Below are 21,423 nucleotides of genomic sequence, written 5' to 3'. Positions count from 1 at the left end.
TATATGATCACATTATATGACTATATTGCCATGTATATCATATTCATCCCTGGGGATAAGGGAAAAAGAATACTTCCCACGCATTCCTCACGTGTCGTAGAAGGCGACAAAAGGGGACGGGAGCGGGGGGCTAGAAACCCTACCCTCCTTGTATTTTAACTTTCTAAAAGGAAAAACAGAAGAAGGAGTCATGCGGGGAGTACTCATCCTCCTCAAAGGCTCAGATTGGGGTGTCTAAGTGTTTGTGGATGTAACCAAGATGAGAAAAAAGGAGAGATAGGTAGTATGTTTGCGGAAAGGAACCTGGATGTTTTGGCTCTGAGTGAAACGAAGCTCAAGGGTAAAGGGGAAGAGTGATTTGGGATTGTCTTGGGAGTAAAGTCAGGGGTTAGTGAGACGACAAGAGCAAGGGAAGGAGTAGCACTACTCGTGAGACAGGAGTTGTTGGAGTATGTGATAGAGTGTAAGAAAGTAAATTCTAGATTGATATGGGTAAAACTGAAAGTTGATGGAGAGAGATGGGTGATTATTGGTGGATATGCACCTGAGCATGACAAGAAAGATCATGAGAGGCAAGTGTTTTGGGAGCAGCTGAATGTGTGTGTTAGTGGTTTTGATGCACAAGACCGGGTTATAGTTATGGGTGATTTGAATGAAAATGTGAGTAATGTGGCAGTTGAGGGAATAATTGGTATACATGGGGTGTTTAGTATTGTAAATGGAAATGGTGAAGAGCTTTTAGATTTATGTGCTGAAAAAGGACTGGTGATTGGGAATACCTGGTTTAAAAAGCAAGATATACACAAGTATACGTATGTAAGTAGGAGAGATGGCCAGAGAGCGTTATTGGATTACGTGTTAATTGATAGGCGCGCGAAAGAGAGACTTTTGTATGTTAATGTGCTGAGAGGTGCAACTGGAGGGATGTCTGATCATTATCTTGTGGAGGTGAAGGTGAAGATTTGTAGGGGTTTTCAGAAAAGAAGAGAGAATGTTGAGGTGAAGAGAGTTGTGAGAGTAAGTGAGCTTGGGAAGGAGACTTGTGTGAGGAAATACCAGGAGAGACTGAATACAGAATGGAAAAAGGTGAGAACAAAGGAGGTAAGGGTAGTGGGGGAGGAATGGGATGTATTTATGGAAGCAGTGATAGCTTGCGCAGAAAATGCTTGTGGCATGAGAAACATGAGAGGTGGGTTGATTAGAAAGGGTAGTGAGTGGTGTGATGAAGAAGTAAGATTATTAGTGAAAGAGAAGAAAGAGGCATTTGGACGATTTTTGCAGGGAAAAAGTGCAAATGAGTGGGAGATGTATAAAAGAAATAGGCAGAAGGTCAAGGGAAAGGTGCAAGAGGTGAAAAAGAGGGCAAATGAGAGTTGGGGTGAGAGAGTATCATTAAATTTTACTACCCATCATTGCACATCAACTCCTGACCTACAGACTACTCTTGATATTGAGACTGTTAAACTCCAAGCTTTGTAAGTTAAACTACAGACTGAACTCGCTGAACGTGAAACCATGAGACTGAAGCACGAACACGAGCTAAAGGTCTTACAGCTGAAACAAAGCATCCCAGATACAGAAGCTCCTGTCAAGTTTGATATTGCCAAGCATGTCAAGCTTCTTCCTATTTTCACAGAGGAGAATCCAGAAGCCTTCTTTAGACAATTTGAAACAACAGCAGAACACTTCAAATGGCCCAAGGAGCACTGAGTCTGGCTCCTAAAGCCCAAGATTGTGGGTAAGGCAGTTGATGTGTGTGATGGGATTCATGATATTACTAACTATGAGGAGATAAAAGAGGCAATTTTGGCTACGTATTCTATTACAACTGAAGGTTACAGACAGGCTTTTAGGAACCTAACTAAAACTCAAACTCAAACCTATTCAGAATTTGCTGCTGAGAAACTTAGATCGTTTAATAATTGGATTAAATCGGCTAGTGTAGATACATTTGAAGGCCTGGTCAACTTGCTTCTGTTTGAAGAGTTTAAGAGAAAGGTTCCATACTACATAATGGTGCATATAACCAACAGGGAGGAAACAGATTACTTAAAGGCAGCTAAGCTCGCTGACGTCTATTCCCTTATCCATCGTCCACAACAGGGAGAAGGGAAACTACACCTTCTACTGTAAGGTCACATGCAGGTTCCACACACGCTAAACATGTTTCTGGACAGGGTCAACTAGGTGAGAAATATGCTCAGGTCTGTAGGTTTTGTAAGAAAGAAGGACACCTTATAAAGGATTGTCCTGTTCCTAGGTGTAAGGTATCTAAGGGCACAACCGCCACTGCGACAACCTTCACAAAACCTGTGGCAACCACCAACCTACAGGATTCTCCGACATCAATCGACCTCTTTCAACCATTCCGCTCCCCTGGCACTGTGTCTCTAGGCCCTGGCAAGCAACAACACCCTGTACAGATCAGCAGAGACACTGCATCGGCCCAGTCTCTGATCCACAAGGCATCTCTCCCTGATATTGACTCTAACCTAACGGGTGAGAAGGTCAATCTCAAATTGGTCAACGCCAGCACTCCAGTACACCTTGCCAAAATAGAGCTTGACTGTGAGGCGGTGAAAGGTATAGTAACTGTAGGAGTAGTTGATACTCCTCTACCTATACCTGACGCCACCTTCCTTCTTTGTAACGACCTAGCTGGTAGTCTGGTCGTCCCTGCACTAACTATTCGAGACACTCCACTGCCCTATAGCCCTACTGAAGACATTCAGAAGGAGCAGCCAACCCTGTTCCCCATCTGTGCCGTCACACGCTCTCAACATCGACGGACCGTGGACGAGGAGGATCCTACACCACCTCTCTTTCCTAAGCCCTGCAATGAAGGTTTTACTACTTGTGGTCTGGATGTATCTCCTTTAAACAAGCTGATATCCGAGCACAAACTAGAGGAGGCCCAGCGACAGGACCCAACCTTGACGAAGTTACACCAGGAGGTCCTGCCGAAAGAAGATATCCTCGACACACCTGCCTTCTACTACCAAGACAACATCCTTATGAGGTTCTATAGACCCTCTAAACTCTCTGATGAAGATACATGGGCCAAGACGCATCAAGTGGTAGTTCCACAGTGTATAAGGCAGCCTCTTATGGAAATCGCACATGAAGGTTTTAGTGGTCACCTAGGAATTAAGAAAACCTACCTCAAACTACTTAGTGATTTCTATTGGCCTGGTATGAAAAAGGATATAGTTTCATTTATCAATTCTTGCTTAACTTGTCAGATTGTAGGGAAACCTAATCAATCAATTCCACCATATCCATTGCAACCCATTCCAGTTCCTTCGGAACCCTTTCAAAAGATTATTATTGACATAGTTGGTCCCTTGCCAAAGTCTAAGAAGGGAAATCAGTATATACTTACAGTACTTGGCCCTACATCTAGATACCCAGAGGCTTTTCCTCTAAAGACTATCTCTGCCAAAAATGTAGCTAATGAATCAATCCACATGTTCACTACTTTCAGTATCCCTCAGGAGGTACGAAGTGACCGTGGCACCAACTTCACCAGCGATCTCTTCAAAGATGTGCTTCAGGAGCTAGGTATCAAACAGACCCTGTCCACAGCATATCACCCGCAGAGTCAAGGTGCCTTTGAGAGGCACCATAAAACCCTCAAATCAATGATACGCAAGTACTGTCATGAGAGGAATCAGGATTGGGATGAAGGGTTACCCTTTCTCTTATTTGCTGTTCGAGAATCTCCACACGAGTTACTTGGTTGTTCACCTTTTGCGCTCGTCTTTGGTAGACAAGTCAGAGGACCTCTTAAAGTGGTTAAAGATGAGCTCATTAGTCATAAAGTTCCACTGAAATCTGTCACAACCTACTTGCAACAACTGAAAGATAACCTTGATAAGATACGTAAATTTGCTAGGGATAATTTGAAGATTTCACAACATACTATGAAATCAGCATTTGATGTTAAAGCTAAAGTCAGAAACTTTCAGGAAGGAGTTAAAGTTTTAGCTTACTTCCCAATTACTAAAGTCAATGATTACAGTTACATAATAAGTACTCCTGGTCGTCGTAAAGCAACACAATTTGTCCATGTTAACCTTCTAAAACCTTTCCTATCACAGGATCCTGCACGTGGCCAGATAGGATTGCCATGCAATGTAATGGGCTCACAGGTAGATAACACTCTTGATACTTCTGACACAACTAACAATTGGAAAGGACATTCAAACTCTGACATACTACAAGACTTGCCTAAATTTCTTGCACATTTGCAACCTGAACAAGTCAGAGAAGTCTCAAGTGTGCTCTTAAGTCATTCTAGTGTGATATCAGACACGCCAGGCCATTGCACAATTATGTCTCATGATGTTGTACTAATTCCTGGAACAAACCCTATCAGCCAGCCACCATACAGAATACCACATCAAAAGAGAGGGCAGATGAAGAAAGAGGTGGACTACCTACTAGACAACAAACTGGCTGTACCTAGCTGTTCACCTTGGGCATCTCCCTGCTTGCTCGTTCCTAAGGAGGACGGACAGCTTCGCCTGTGCACAGACTACCGTCGACTCAACAGTGTCACCCAGTCAGACGCCTATCCATTGCCCCGCATCGATGATCTGACTGATATGGTGGGACAGTCCAAGTATATTTCAAAGATAGATCTGAATAAAGGGTTTTATCAGATTCCATTAACTGAAAATGCTCAAACTATCTCGGCATTTATAACACCAGTTGAGTTATATGAGTACAGAGTAATGCCGTTTGGTAAGCGTAACAGCCCAGGGACATTCCAGCGTACGATGAATTTTCTGTTCCAAGATCTGGACAAAGTTGAAGTATACTTCGATGACATAATTGTTTACTCAGACACTTGGTATAATCATATGCACAGACTGTCAGCTGTTCTCCGGAAACTCCAGGACGCTCACCTCACCATCAAGCTGGCCAAATCAACTTTCTGCAGCGCCCAGGTCACCTACCTGGGACATGAGATAGGAAAAGGAAATGTTCGTCCTAAGTCTGCCAACGTAAGCGCTATCCTCTCCTACCCAACGCCAGATACTAAGAAGAGTTGGATGCGCTTCCTCGGTATGGCGGGTTTCTACCGCCGCTACTGCCCAAACTTCTCTTCTGTGGTTGCCCCTCTCACACGTCTAACGAGTGGGAAGGTGACATTTAAGTGGACGGAGGAATGCCAGGAAGCCTTCAACCACTTGAAAACCTATTTGTCTCATGCACCCGTCCTGATGGCCCCTAACTTCGCTCAACCCTTCGTTCTTCAACAGACGCAAGCGATGTAGCCGTTGGAGCAGTCTTACTACGAGAGACGAACGGAGTAATGCATCCAATAGCATATCACTCCGCAAAATTTAACAAGCAACAAATTCTCCAATCAACGCCTGCTGAGATGGTCGCTCTTCTTGCAACCGTACAACCTCCAGATTAAACACATCAAAGGATCTGAAAACAGGATAACGGACGCTTTATCATGAGTTTAAGTCTCAGTCAGTACATCTCTGCATATACATTTGTTTAACTTTCCCTTCAGAAAAGTTCTCTTTCGGGGGAGGTGTCATGTACTCTCTTAAGATCTTGTTTAAGGGTATTAGATTACTAGCAATCGAATAGTCGTTTCCCTGTTGGGGGCGATCATAGCCTCGTAGTTAGCGTTCCCAGCTACCACGCAAATGGTACGGGGTTCGAATCTTTGCATATATATATATTATGTACTCTCCTAACATCTTGTTTAAATTCAAAATCTTATATTATTTTGTCCTCCATACTACGCACCACTGCCTCTCTGCCACATTGGAGCTAGATCGTTCTGCGTTCATTCAAGTCCTTGTTGCTTCGTCTCACTTTGACTGAGACAAGCCGGGCTTCATACTCACGCCTTATATATCAGTGCCGACGCCTTCCACGGCAGTCTCAACCCAGACGGCATCCTGAGGTGTAGTTGCTCTTCCCCGAGGTGTGCTGGTGTGGTAGGGGAGCGTAACGATTTTTTTATATAAGTTAAGCTGCCTTGTGGTTAAATGCACTTATGGTTGTATTAACATAGTTTTATGTTGTGTGCTGGGAAATTGCTTTTCATTTGATTCGTGGTTAATTAGTTATTACACTTGCTGTTATTTGTATATTTGATTAATAATACTGATCATTATCAACCTGGGCTCATTCTACACCTGTAATTTTTCACAATCATTTATGACGAGTCTTCTCCTCGCCGTATAACCTAGACAACAGTGCTCTATATCGACCATCACCTTCATTACTGTGAGAGCTTGATTCGTTATGATATATATATATATATATATATATATATATATATATATATATATATATATATATATATATATATATATATATATATATATATATATATATATATGTATATATATTATGTATTCTATCCCTGGGGATAGGGGATTAAGAGAACTTCCCACGTATTCCCTGCGTGTCGTAGAAGGCGACTAAAAGGGGAGAGAGCGGAGGGCTGGAAATCCTCCCCTCTCGTTTTTTTTTTTAATTTTCCAAAAGAAGGAACAGAGGGGGCCAGATGAGGATATTCCAAAAAAGGCCCAGTCCTCTGTTCTTAACGCTACCTCGCTAACGCGGGGAATGGCGAATAGTTTAAAAGAAAAGAAGATATATATATATATATATATATATATATATATATATATATATATATATATAAACCATGGAAAGCTGTGTAGGTATGTATATTTGCGTGTGTGGACGTATGTATATACATGTGTATGGGGGTGGGTTGGGCCATTTCTTTCGTCTGTTTCCTTGCGCTACCTCGCAAACGCGGGAGACAGCGACAAAGCAAAAAAGAAAAAAAAAAAAAAAAAGATATATATATATATATATATATATCATACAAAGCTCCAACAGCCAGGATCGAACCTGGGACCCCTTGTGCAAGAGGCAGGCATGCTAACCGCTAGGCTAAGGGACTGTATAATAGGAAACAACTATTCGAAATACTAAGTACTCGAATACCCTTCGTCTCACAATGGTGAGCAACGGGGTCTATCGGTTGTTTCCGAACAGAACACTTAGCTAGCTGAAAGCGTTTTACCGAACCTGACTGTACAACGCAGAGTTATATGAATACGAATAAAGTGTATTCGAGTACTTAGTATTTCGAATAGTTGTTTCCTATTATACAGTCCCTTAGCCTAGCGGTTAGCATGCCTGCCTCTTGCACAAGGGATCCCAGGTTCGATCCTGGCTGTTGGAGCTTTGTATGTTCTATGAAGGTGCGCGTTCATATACACTTTATTCGTATATATATATATATATATCCTCCCCTCTTGTTTTTTTTTTTTTTTCCAAAGAAGAAACAGAGAAGGGGGCCAGGTGAGGATATTCCCTCAAGGGCCCAGTCCTCTGTTCTTAACGCCACCTCGCTAACGCGGGAAATGGCGAATAGTATGAAAGAAAGAAAATATATATATATATATATATATATATATATATATATATATATATATATATATATATATATATATATATCCTCACCTGGACCTCTTCTCTGTTCCTTCTTTTGGAAAAAAAAAAAAAAAAAAAAAAAAAAAAAAAAAAAAAAAACGAGAGGCCCAGTCCTCTGTTCTTAACGCTACCTCGCTATCGCGGGAAATAGCGAATAGTATAAAAAAAAAAAAAAAAAAAAAAAAAAAAAATATATATATATATATATATATATATATATATATATATATATATATATATATACCCGTCCACACACGCATATATACACACCTACACATTTCAACGTATACATATATACATACAAAGGTATATATATATATATATATATATATATATATATATATATATATATATATATATATATATATATATATATATATATATATATTATAAAAGAGACCTGTGTGGGGAAGTACCAGGAGAGACTGTGTACAGAATGGAAAAAGGTGAGAACAATGGAAGTAAGGGGAGTGGGGGAGGAATGGGATGTATTTAGGGAATCAGTGATGGATTGCGCAAAAGATGCTTGTGGCATGAGAAGAGTGGGAGGTGGGCTGTTTAGAAAGGGTAGTGAGTGGTGGGATGAAGAAGTAAGAGTATTAGTGAAAGAGAAGAGAGAGGCATTTGGACGATTTTTGCAGGGAAAAAATGCAATTGAGTGGGAGAAGTATAAAAGAAAGAGACAGGAGGTCAAGAGAAAGGTGCAAGAGGTGAAAAAAAGGGCAAATGAGAGTTGGGGTGAGAGACTATCAGTAAATTTTAGGGAGAATAAAAAGATGTTCTGGAAGGAGGTAAATAGGGTGCGTAAGACAAGGGAGCAAATGGGAACTTCAGTGAAGGGCGTAAATGGGGAGGTGATAACAAGTAGCGGTGATGTGAGAAGGAGATGGAATGAGTATTTTGAAGGTTTGTTGAATGTGTCTGATGACAGAGTGGCAGATATAGGGTGTTTTGGTCGAGGTGGTGTGCAAAGTGAGAGGGTTAGGGAAAATGATTTGGTAAACAGAGAAGAGGTAGTAAAAGCTTTGCGGAAGATGAAAGCCGGCAAGGCAGCAGGTTTGGATGGTATTGCAGTGGAATTTATTAAAAAAGGGGGTGACTGTATTGTTGACTGGTTGGTAAGGTTATTTAATGTATGTATGACTCATGGTGAGGTGCCTGAGGATTGGCGGAATGCGTGCATAGTGCCATTGTACAAAGGCAAAGGGGATAAGAGTGAGTGCTCAAATTACAGAGGTATAAGTTTGTTGAGTATTCCTGGTAAATTATATGGGAGGGTATTGATTGAGAGGGTGAAGGCATGTACAGAGCATCAGATTGGGGAAGAACAGTGCGGTTTCAGAAGTGGTAGAGGATGTGTGGATCAGGTGTTTGCTTTGAAGAATGTATGTGAGAAATACTTAGAAAAGCAAATGGATTTGTATGTAGCATTTATGGATCTGGAGAAGGCATGTGATAGAGTTGATAGAGATGCTCTGTGGAAGGTATTAAGAATATATGGTGTGGGAGGCAAGTTGTTAGAAGCAGTGAAAAGTTTTTATCGAGGATGTAAGGCATGTGTACGTGTAGGAAGAGAGGAAAGTGATTGGTTCTCAGTGAATGTAGGTTTGCGGCAGGGGTGTGTGATGTCTCCATGGTTGTTTAATTTGTTTATGGATGGGGTTGTAAGGGAGGTAAATGCAAGAGTCCTGGAAAGAGGGGCAAGTATGAAGTCTGTTGGGGATGAGAGAGCTTGGGAAGTGAGTCAGTTGTTGTTCGCTGATGATACAGCGCTGGTGGCTGATTCATGTGAGAAACTGCAGAAGCTGGTGACTGAGTTTGGTAAAGTGTGTGGAAGAAGAAAGTTGAGAGTAAATGTGAATAAGAGCAAGGTTATTAGGTACAGTAGGGGTGAGGGTCAAGTCAATTGGGAGGTGAGTTTGAATGGAGAAAAACTGGAGGAAGTGAAGTGTTTTAGATATCTGGGAGTGGATCTGTCAGCGGATGGAACCATGGAAGCGGAAGTGGATCATAGGGTGGGGGAGGGGGCGAAAATTTTGGGAGCCTTGAAAAATGTGTGGAAGTCGAGAACATTATCTCGGAAAGCAAAAATGGGTATGTTTGAGGGAATAGTGGTTCCAACAATGTTGTATGGTTGCGAGGCGTGGGCTATGGATAGAGATGTGCGCAGGAGGATGGATGTGCTGGAAATGAGATGTTTGAGGACAATGTGTGGTGTGAGGTGGTTTGATCGAGTAAGTAACGTAAGGGTAAGAGAGATGTGTGGAAGTAAAAAGAGCGTGGTTGAGAGAGCAGAAGAGGGTGTTTTGAAATGGTTTGGGCACATGGAGAGAATGAGTGAGGAGAGATTGACCAAGAGGATATATGTGTCGGAGGTGGAGGGAACGAGGAGAAGAGGGAGACCAAATTGGAGGTGGAAAGATGGAGTGAAAAAGATTTTGTGTGATCGGGGCCTGAACATGCAGGAGGGTGAAAGGAGGGCAAGAAATAGAGTGAATTGGAGTCATGTGGTATACAGGGGTTGACGTGCTGTCAGTGGATTGAAGCAAGGCATGTGAAGCGTCTGGGGTAAACCATAGAAAGCTGTGTAGGTATGTATATTTGCGTGTGTGGACGTGTGTATGTACATGTGTATGGGGGGGGGGGGGTTGGGCCATTTCTTTCGTCTGTTTCCTAGCGCTACCTCGCAAACGCGGGAGACAGCGACAAAGTATAAAAAAAAAAAAAAAAAAAATATATTATATATATATATACCCGTCCACACACGCATATATACATACCTATACATTTCAACGTATACATATATACATACAAAGGTATATACATATATATATATATACATGTACATACTTCACACCTGCGCCTTTATTAATTCCTGTCGCCACCCCGCTACACATGAAATGACACCCCCGTCTGTACGGTTGAGTTGATAGGACGGGAATCAGGTCTTCTTCGTCTGTGGTACTCTATGAAGATCAGGCGGCCTTTGTAGATTTATTACAACAAAACGTGTACGTCCATCTGTAGTACTCTGGGCTAAAGTCTTATGACACACTACGACACACTCTAGTGAACAGTGTGACGATGCTGGCCAGTGTGTCTCCTCAGGTCACACTGGCAGGGGTTATATGGGAGTCCGTCAACACCCATTCAACAACGTGTTCAAATAACAGATCAGCTCTTACGTGTTCAAACATCCTGATTAACAGTAGCCCGTGGGAACAGTGAGCCCGTGGCAACATGCATCTAACTCTATGTAACTCACAGTAAAATGATAATGCCAAATACCTAATGAAAAATTAATGGTAGTGTGCGTGAGTCTTACATTTTGCTCGGCCACAACCTGGCTCAAGCTCCTGCCAGCCATGATAAGTTATGGTTATACATGAAATAATACTGAATATAAGAGTACAGAAATAAGCCAATTGTAGGTATGTACAAGAGTTATTCCTATATCAACTAGGATGCTTGAGAAGACGGATAACACACTTTACAATTATTAGATTATCATAAAGATATATACATGGATATTATATATGGTGTAAACAAAATCAGTATGCAAATGAAATGAAAAGAAAATAAGAAAATCAAACAACTTATTGAATACATATTATTATGGAGTTAGATTTCTCCTTAAATAAGGAAGTGCTGCTGCAACTACCTTCTGAATTCTATATTAGATACCTTATGTCGTAGACGACAATATAACATAAATACTACGAACAAAAATATAAGTGCAATAGACAATGAAACAATTGAAATCCAGATATATGAGAAGCGTACTTAAAAGGTACAAAAGCCAGAACATCTATTGTAGAATCTAGATCGTTCTGAACCATAGATGGAAGATGTTGGATCTTTACTTCATCGTTGATTGATAAGTTGATGTTTTGGGGGATTCGTCCTAAACTCGGGATAATTCTATCAATTTGTCCCAAATAATGATCATGAGTGCCGAACAATTTGAAACTGGAACTGATAAGAGTATATTGTTGTCCTAACTGAATGTGTCACAGAAATAAATAAGATTTGGGATGATTAGGTGGGCAATGAAGAAGAACTTTTTGTGGGTCTGGGAAAAACAGTACGTGATACTGGTCCATACTTTCAATCCAAGGTTCATTAACAACAATTTCCTTAAAGGACAATTCCTTAAAGGAACAAGAATGAAGAACATTTTGTTGATGCCCAAAAAGTAGTTGGTACTCACATGAATTTGTTTGTAAATGATGGAAAACCAAGGTATTGGGGGGGGGGGGGGGATGGGAGGAGGTGCAAATCAAGTTGTCAAGCAATGGTTTATGGCACAATGCTAGATCATCTATGCGGAGATGTGCAATCAATGAGGAATAAATATTATATAATAGAAAGTTCATGTTATCAGCAAGGACGATAGTCTTTTGCAACTCTTTTGTATAATTAAAAGAGAATGGTATTACGTTCACAAGGCTGTAAGTATTGGAGTCAGTGAATGGTATGTGGATAATGACCGCTTCGAGGATCACGTCAACCGTTAGTAAGGAGTAATAACTGGCCACGTGATGCAGAGGGAGAGCTGGGGTGTAACCGAATTTCGTCATTGCTTGTTTAATGATACGTGTGAGTTCCGAGAAGGGAAAAAATGATGGTGTGACAACTTGGTTTACCAGATTATTAACATCTTCCAATAAGTCAGTGAAATAATGTGCATAATAAGTGATTTGGGTATATAAACTATCAACGTATGTGAAAATAGTCACTTTAGCATATATGGTATTAACAAACTTTGACAGTAGGTCTACCTGTTGTGTCATTAACTGTTAACATGATGTCATTAACTGTTAACATGATGTTATTCAAATACTTTGAATGTTGCTTTAAGATCTTAGCCTCAGCCTTAATGTAGCTGTTGTTAAGAAATTGTTGAAATTGTAAGTATCTAATCTGATTCCTAACTGAATTAAGTTCTTCCTGAGTAGCAGTACCAAACAAATATGATTGGAGGGACCCTAAAAAATTAAGCAGACCTCTCTTGCTTCTCTGCTTTTTCGTGTTCATCCTGGCATTAGTATTTACTAGAGATTCAATGTCTTGTATTATGTCATACAGAATCACACAGGTACTATTCAGTTTCCAGGTCCACTGTTGTAACAGAGTTGGAGGAGGAGCAACTGATGGACACACTGGTGTAAAACTTGAGTAGGGTAGACCGTAAGCGAGGTACGGCTTCCAGTAGTTTCAGTAAATGATCGTAAGTGTAGGGTTGACCCTCCAGGTCTAGCTTAACTGTGTCCCTCACGAGGCGGACCTGGCGGGGAGTCGTGAGAAGGGCGCCTGGTACTACCATGGTGTCATATACAGGAAGACACCATAAGGACATGAGAAGGAAGATCATGTAAAATGATAAACTTAGCAACTTCCTAAAGGCGAGGTCTTAATGAATACTGATGTGTGTGTGGTTGTGATGTGTGTGTGGTGGTCTTGTGAGGGTGGTGTTGATGTGAGGGTGGTGGTGATGTGAGGGTGGTGGCGATGTGAGGGTGGTGTTGATGTGAGGGTGGTGGCGATGTGAGGGTGGTGTTGATGTGAGGGTGGTGGTGATGTGAGGGTGGTGGTGATGTGAGGGTGGTGGTGATGTGAGGGTGGTGGTGATGTGAGGGTGGTGGTGATGTGAGGGTGGTGTTGATGTGAGGGTGGTGGTGATGTGAGGGTGGTGGTGATGTGAGGGTGGTGGTGATGTGAGGGTAGTGTTGATGTGAGGGTGGTGGTGATGTGAGGGTGGTGGTGATGTGAGGGTGGTGGTGATGTGAGGGTGGTGGTGATGTGAGGGTGGTGTTGATGTGAGGGTGGTGGTGATGTGAGGGTGGTGGTGATGTGAGGGTGGTGGTGATGTGAGGGTAGTCGGTTGTGGTGTGGGGACAGACTGAACAGTGGTAGAAGTTGGTTGGTTAACATTGTTTTGAGGTTGAGGAGTGTCGTCTGGTGTGGGGCCAGGATGATGATGATGATCATGTTCACAATACGGTACAACTTTCAAGTGGTCCTCATGTTCTTCACGAATGTCTCCTGTATTTAGATGTCGAACCCTAAACTTATGTCCCTTTAAATGAGCTAAGACTCTATAGGGACCAGAAAATTTTGGGTCAAGTTTACGATCCTCACTTGTAGAATTAAATTCCTGCACCATTACCAAGAGTCCGGGAGCTACGTACCTTTGATGGTTTTGCGGATTTATTAGCCTGATCCGTGAAGGTTGCAGTGGCTTCACCTAGATTTTCCTTGATCCTTTGATGAATCAATTGAGTCGTGCGATATTTCAGCGACAACTGATCTCTGGACCGCTGGACATGAAGGGGGGGACGCTATTATGGCATACAGCAACACTTTATCAAAACCGTGTAAGGCGTGGAAGGGTGTGTCTCCAATTGACTTATGATATGATACATTTAATGAGCATTAGACAACAGACAGGTGCTCTTCCCATTCATCATGATCAAAATTAATGTTGATGCGAAGATACTGGAGGATCTTACGGTTCAACCTTTCTGCCAGGCCATTCGAGGCTGGGTGTTGTGGCATTATATTACATTTACTTATGTTATACAATTTACAGAGTTCTCCTAATAATGAGTTATTGAATTCCCCTCCATTATCTGTGACTAAAATCTTCGGCGCATTATGTCTGTCTAAGATATAGCATTAGTGACAGTTGCTGCGTCTTTATTTTGAACTGAGACTAATTCACAATATCTCGTGAAGGCATCAATGATTATTAAAATGTATCTGTATCCTGCCATGGACCTAGGAAAACCTCCTCATATGTCCATATGAACTCTTTCCCATGGGTATGTAGGTAAAGAATATTTCAACACAGTCTGCGGGGTAGTGGGACTTCCCTTGTGTGTCTTACAGGTTTGGCACCTCCAAATATGATCTGTAATGTTTTTATGTATCTTGGCCAAAAATACCTCAAACGAGTCTGCTTATAGCATCTATCTGCGCCTGGGTGTGCGGCCTGGGTTGAATCATGTGCTAACTTCAAGAAATCCTGTACTAATGTTGTTGGAATGATTGTTTAACAACACGGGCGAGCACTGCTAATTTCGCGTCCCTGCACAAGACTCCCACACTGCTAAATATAATTCTCTGACTGGGACAACTGTTTTAGCATCCAGGGAAGATTTTATACCCTCTAGGAATTCTATGACAGGACCTCAGACTGGGTCATCCCGTTCATGCTGTCTCAACCTCTCTACATCAAAATATACGAGGCTATTATTTACAGTGACTGCACCCACTCTGCGGGAGAGCGCGTCTGTAACTACATTGGATGAGCCAGAAGCAAAACGAAAATCTGGGTCAAATGTTTGTGTAGTTAAAAATCATCTTTGAAAGTTTTGCTGTAAGTTCTTGTCTTTGAAAAATACCTAATAGTGCTCTGTGATCTGTATAAACTGTAATAGGGTAACCATATATCTATTACTTAAAATGTCTGAGTGCCCAAACAACTGCAAGGCCTTCTAACTCAGTTATTGAGTGTTTCGACTCCGTCTTTGAACATGAATGGCTCGCATAGGCTATGGGAAAAAGTTTACCCTTATGTGACTCCAGCATAAGTACAGCTCCAAGACCTTGTTTACAAGCATCTGTGTGCAAAATGAAGGGTTTCTCAAAGTTGGGGAATCGAAGGATAGGCGCCTCGATCAAGTATTGTTTGAATAAGTTAAATGCACTGTAGACCACTGGAATGTAACTTCCTGTTTCAGAAATGAAGTGAGGGGGTTTGTGATCTTCGCGAAAATAGCAATAAATCTTCGATAATATCCTGCTGAACTAAGGAAGGATTTGACCTTGTCTGTTGTGGAAGGGACTAGCCATTCTACAATTGTGTTTACTTTATCTGCATTAGGTTGAATACCGTTTTCATCAACGGTGTGACCTAAGTAATTAATTCTTGTTTGTAGAAAGGAACATTTGGATAACTTGACTTTTAGGTTCGCATCCTTAAGTGGTAGAAATACTCTCTCAAGACTTTTGAAATGAAAAGCAATATCTGGAGACATGACAATTGTATTATCAAGATAAACCAATACTTCTTTGCCCAACATGTGACGACTAATGTTAGTCATTAACCTTGAGAAGGTGATCACCGGTGAGGAATGAAGACCGAAGTGCATGATGCATATGAACTGCCAATGACCATCTGGCGTACTGAACACAGTCAGGGGACGGCTTTCCTCTGACAAGGGAATCTGCCAAAATCCGCTCAATAAATCCAAAGTTGAAAATACCTTATTGTTACCGAGGCTATGAAGAAGCTCTGATACCACTGGTAATGGGAAACCATCTTTCAAAGTGACCTTGGTGTTGAGTTTTCTAAAATCTATGACTGGTCTAAAAGTTCCGTCCTTTTTCGGAACGATCAGAAGTGGTAAATTCCATGGTGACCGTGATTCTTCTATGACCTTATCTTTCAACATGTCCTGAACCAGTTTGCTTGCTATGTCTCTGTGTGCGTGTGGCAAGCGATAGGCTGGGACGTAAATGGGACTTGTGTGTTTTTCTCTAAGTTAATAATGTGAACATCCAAATGAGTTCTACCGAGTGGTTCTCCCGATAAGGCAATAGTAGACCTATACTGGTTAAGTAAGTCTGTTAACTGGTCAACATGTTTGGTTAATCCTACCTTGGATATCATGTCAGGGGTGATGGTGGGGAGCTGACTCGAGCCGTGCACTGCTGAGTCAGGGGTAGGAGGAGTAGGTGGTGGTGGGTTAATGGAATGTGAGACTAGACGGATGTTAAACTCATGTAACTCCTCGTCTTGAATTCCGGACTTCAAAACGGAGAATTCCACAAGCTTGGTCCCTCTACGGACAGGAGTGGGGTCCCGTATTGGCAATGTATACGGTAACCTCTCCATCTGCGGTCTCATGAATAGAGGCATCCATCGATAGTCCTTTGACAGTTAGTGATGAAGGTTCAGCAACTACTCTTAGTACGAGATCACCCTGACTATGTCTCAGTCCATGATCAGTCATCCACTTTCGAGAAAGTGAGAGAGGAACCTTCGTTAATGTGTTACTATGCAGAGTCATATTTGTTTGAAGTTTACCAGGGCAATGAGTAGAAAAATAAAAGGGGTGAGTATTAGCCTTCGTGAAGCAGGACTTGGGAGCAGATGTATTAATGACTCTGACTGAGTGAGAACTCTTCTCTGACAACGGCAGGAACGTATTATCAACACAAACCACATGATAAATAGGACAGATCTTATGTTGTGCCACACATAGAGTGGCGTCCTAGTAACAAGTTAGCAGGAAAAGTTACACCACGAACAATGTAAGGGGTGACGGTAATGACCGAGTCGCCTATGCGAATGTTCATTTTAATAGTGCCCCTTACGTCGAGATTTTCATTTGAGATACTTTGAAGGGATGGGTAAAAGTCCGAGCATTGAACAAGTTGAGTGCGCCACATTAATGGTTGAATAAAATCATAATGAATGACATCTGCTTCCGCGCCGCTGTCTAGAAAGATTGTGATTGGCTTATCCTGGAAAGAACCCACTAAATCGAAACTTGTAATGTGAGAAAATTGCGAAGAACGAAAATGTCTTAAGAGTTCCGTATGTGATGGAGTCTTGTCATGAGCGAGAGATTGTCATTGTTGATAATGACATGATGAACCTGTGTTAGGTGACGTCTGTCTAGCTAATGCTCGGCATTCCGCTGTGTCTAGCGTTCTTATGATATGAACACCTGTCTGGTGTTGTTGGGCGTGAGCGGGTGAAGGTCAGCTTGGTGTCTGACTGCAGGAAATTATGACTAGGTCTGCAGCATTGTGACGACCGAGGTTGTGATGCCATGGGTCGTTGACTGCGTTTGTTGTTCTGGTCGAGGCGTGAGAAAGAGTCCGATGTGTAAGGACACACATTCGCTTTATGTCCTGGTTTGCCACACCGGAAGCACGTCACTTTATGTGAGTGTTTGTCATCACTGAATCGCTGTATTTGACCGTGAGAAGAATGATTGTGTTGACCACTAGAATGTTTCCTCACACTTTGGGAAGCCGACACCCTCCCCAGTGTCTTGGTGTTGTGATATCCACCTTTCTTTTTAATGTAACCCAATACTTTCGTTACTGACCCACAATGATGGGTCGATGTCTTCATCAAGTAACCGCCGAGCTACGTCTGGAGGTCAGGTCCTTGAGAATGAAGAGTATGTGTAATAAACACACGAGTGTTTGCACATGAGTTTCAGGCTTCATCATGGCCGACATCCAGGGTGAGGATTCGTAAGTCTGCCTAAATAATCTCATTCTTCCATGTAAGGTGGTACTCCAGTGATCAGGGACTGACGTATCATCCGTGTATGTAGTGTTAAGAGCACGTAAAAGGACGGTTAGTAGATTATCTGAGAATGATTCCTCACAACCTAATTCAAACAACGTTTTAAATTCCTCCCAAGATGTACAGTTTTGAACATCCTCTGAGTCATAAACAACCCTAGCGTAATTGTTAGGCTTGTTGAAATCAATGAGATTTTTAGCAGCTGCTATAAGCGCTTTGTCTCCTGACTCACCATTATGTTCAACACTGTCCTCTACGTTCCTGATCCACCGATCAAAATTTGATAGTTTACCATCAAATAACTCGTGTGGTTCCCTAGCTTGTTTTAGTGTGAAAACTGTTTTTTGTGAAGTATCTGATTGTCCTGAGTTTTCATGAGGTGGAGGGGGAGGTGGGTGTGGGTGTGGTAGTGTATGAGAAGGTTTCTGTGGGTCATCTGTGTCACCAGAATCTGTCAAAACAACTTTGTGTGACGTCACCATTTTAGAAGGTTGGTTCCGTTTATAATAAGGGATTCTAGGTAATTTCCTAAGTACATATGAACCTTTACGATTACCGCATGGAATATCTTCAGACATGTAATACAATCTGACTTAAAGTGTTTAAGTAATAAACCTCTCTAAAAATCAGAATACAATGAACACTATCGTCCTAATCCAAAATACCTAACCTGAATATTATTTGAAAATATTGTACCGATATAAAGGCAATAAAAAGTATGGGATAACAACATATTAATACAAGATTCTGTATGCGAAAGTAATCATCACTAAAAACAACAGTATCAATGTATGAAAACATAAGAATATATGCAAGAAAAACCCTTAGATTAATTTGCTAAGTTACAAGGACGAATAGTCATATTACCCAAAAGTATATATATATATATATATATATATATATATATATATATATATATATATATATATATTTTTTTTTTTTTATTTTTTTTTATTATACTTTGTCGCTGTATCCCGCGTTTGCGAGGTAGCGCAAGGAAACAGACGAAAGAAATGGCCCAACCCCCCCCATACACATGTATATACATACGTCCACACACGCAAATATACATACCTACACAGCTTTCCATGGTTTACCCCAGACGCTTGACATGCCTTGATTCAATCCAATGACAGCACGTCAACCCTGGTATACCACATCGCTCCAATTCACTCTATTCCTTGCCCTCCTTTCACCCTCCTGCATGTTCAGGCCCCGATCACACAAAATCTTTTTCACTCCATCTTTCCACCTCCAATTTGGTCTCCCTCTTCTCCTCGTTCCCTCCACCTCCGACACATATATCCTCTTGGTCAATCTTTCCTCACTCATTCTCTCCATGTGCCCAAACCACTTCAAAACACCCTCTTCTGCTCTCTCAACCACGCTCTTTTTATTTCCACACATCTCTCTTACCCTTACGTTACTCACTCGATCAAACCACCTCACACCACACATTGTCCTCAAACATCTCATTTCCAGCACATCCATCCTCCTGCGCACAACTCTATCCATAGCCCACGCCTCGCAACCATACAACATTGTTGGAACCACTATTCCTTCAAACATACCCATTTTTGCTTTCCGAGATAATGTTCTCGACTTCCACACATTCTTCAAGGCCCCCAGAATTTTTGCCCCCTCCCCCACCCTATGATCCACTTCCGCTTCCATATATATATATATATATATATATATATATATATATATATATATATATATATATATATATATATATATATATGTCTATATTGATAGACTAGGGACTAGTAACACACAAAAGGAGCATACCTCACAGAGTGAACCATTTTGACACAGTTCTTATCTGAATGGGAGATACGCTCGCTTCGACGTCTCGGGTGTGGCGTAGCGAGGTGTAGACGTGTGCACAGTAGCGGCTCGCTGGGTGTAGCGAGGTGAAGATGTGTGCAGAGTAGAGACTCGCTGGGTGTAGCGAGGTGAGGATGTGTGCAGAGTAGCGGCTCGCTGGGTGTAGCGAGGTGAAGATGTGTGCAGAGTAGCGGCTCGCTGGGTGTAGCGAGGTGAAGATGTGTGCAGAGTAGCGACTCGCTGGGTGTAGCGAGGTGAGGATGTGTGCAGAGTAGCGGCTCGCTGGGTGTAGCGAGGTGAAGATGTGTGCAGAGTAGCGGCTCGCTGGGTGTAGCGAGGTGGAGACGTGTGCAGAGTAGCGTCTCGCTGGGTGTAGCGAGGTGAAGATGTGTGCAGAGTAGCGACTCGCTGGGTGTAGCGAGGTGAAATGTGTGCAGAGTAGCGACTCGCTGGGTGTAGCGAGGTGAAGATGTGTGCAGAGTAGCGACTCGCTAGCAGGAAAGTTGAGTGAGCGACAAGGGCTGGACCAGGCGATGCTGACGTCTGGGATGTCGCCACGGCTGATGATGACGCGTCTCTGGAGCGGTTGACAAGATGACCTCCACGTTGGTGTTGGCAGAATGGCTGACCTTGCTTGACACGTCTGGATGTGATGACAACACTGCACGGCGGTGGCGCTGTCTTGATGCCCTTGCAAGCGACACAGTGTCAGCAATGCAATAAAGGCGTATCTTCAATGCATTGAGGTACGGGTGATGGAGAACGTAGCCGGCCATGGGTTCCGCCCTTAACGTCCACAGGAGGGAGCACCAGGACTGTGTCAGGTAGGCTTGTATGACTGCTGGCAACACCAGACGTAGAAATATGAAGTAGATGTGACGGTCGTCTGTGGTCACGTGGGTTCTTACGTCACTGCCACCATTTGTAAGGTTGAGTTGATAGGAAGGAAATGAAGTCTTCTTCGTCTGTGGTACTCAATGAAGATCAGGCGGCCTTTGTAGATTTATTACAACAAAACGTGTACGTCCATCTGTAGTACTCTGGGCTATAGTCTTATGACACACTACGACACACTCTAGTGAACAGTGTGACGATGCTGGCCAGTGTGTCCCCTCAGGTCACACTGGCAGGGGTTATATGGGAGTCCGTCAACACCCATTCAACAACGTGTTCAAATAACAGATCAGCTCTTACGTGTTCAAACATCCTGATTAACAGTAGCCCGTGGGAACAGTGAGCCCGTGGCAACATGCATCTAACTCTATGTAACTCACAGTAAAATGATAATAACAAATACCTAATGAAAAATTAATGGAGGTTTGCGTAAGTCTTACAATGATAAGACATCAATACACTTGCACTCACATTACCAAATAAGCCGCGATGATAATATTATCATTATGATAATATGATTAAAACAAAATTGTAGTTAATGACACAATATATTCCCAACGACAAAATTAACCATAGCAATATAGCCAGCAAGTAAATACAGCGAACAAGATAATGTAGTTAGGATGGTATTATATTGAAAATAACAATAGAGCCACCATGCCAATATGGTCACCATGACAATGTAGCTGTATTTTCAATGTTACTCTTATGTGAATATGGCTTTATTGTCAGTGTAGCTATAGTGTCATGGGGAACATATTTTCATAGTGGCAGTATTGTCATTATGAACATACCGTCATTTTGGCTATCTTTTCATTTTAGTTACATTGCTATGATGTATATATCGTCACCTTAGCTATATTGGCAAGGTGATCTTTTTC

The 21,423-nt window shown here is 42.0% G+C and overlaps 1 protein-coding gene across 1 annotated transcript; it reads left to right on the top strand.

Moving 5' to 3' along the window:
* The first annotated feature begins 1,515 nt into the window (after positions 1–1,515).
* On the top strand, positions 1,516–5,282 carry LOC139766725 (uncharacterized). The gene is made up of 2 exons (XM_071695646.1): positions 1,516–1,607; positions 2,261–5,282. The coding sequence occupies exons 1-2, from the start codon at positions 1,516–1,518 to the stop codon at positions 5,280–5,282; spliced, it is 3,114 nt and encodes a 1,037-aa protein (XP_071551747.1).
* The last annotated feature ends 16,141 nt before the right edge of the window (positions 5,283–21,423 follow it).

This window comes from Panulirus ornatus, chromosome 58 (assembly GCF_036320965.1).
Source record: "Panulirus ornatus isolate Po-2019 chromosome 58, ASM3632096v1, whole genome shotgun sequence".
In the NCBI taxonomy this organism is placed as follows: domain Eukaryota; kingdom Metazoa; phylum Arthropoda; class Malacostraca; order Decapoda; family Palinuridae; genus Panulirus; species Panulirus ornatus.
The sequence above is the reverse complement of the archived record's forward strand: the minus strand, read 5'-3'. Positions and strand labels throughout refer to the sequence as shown.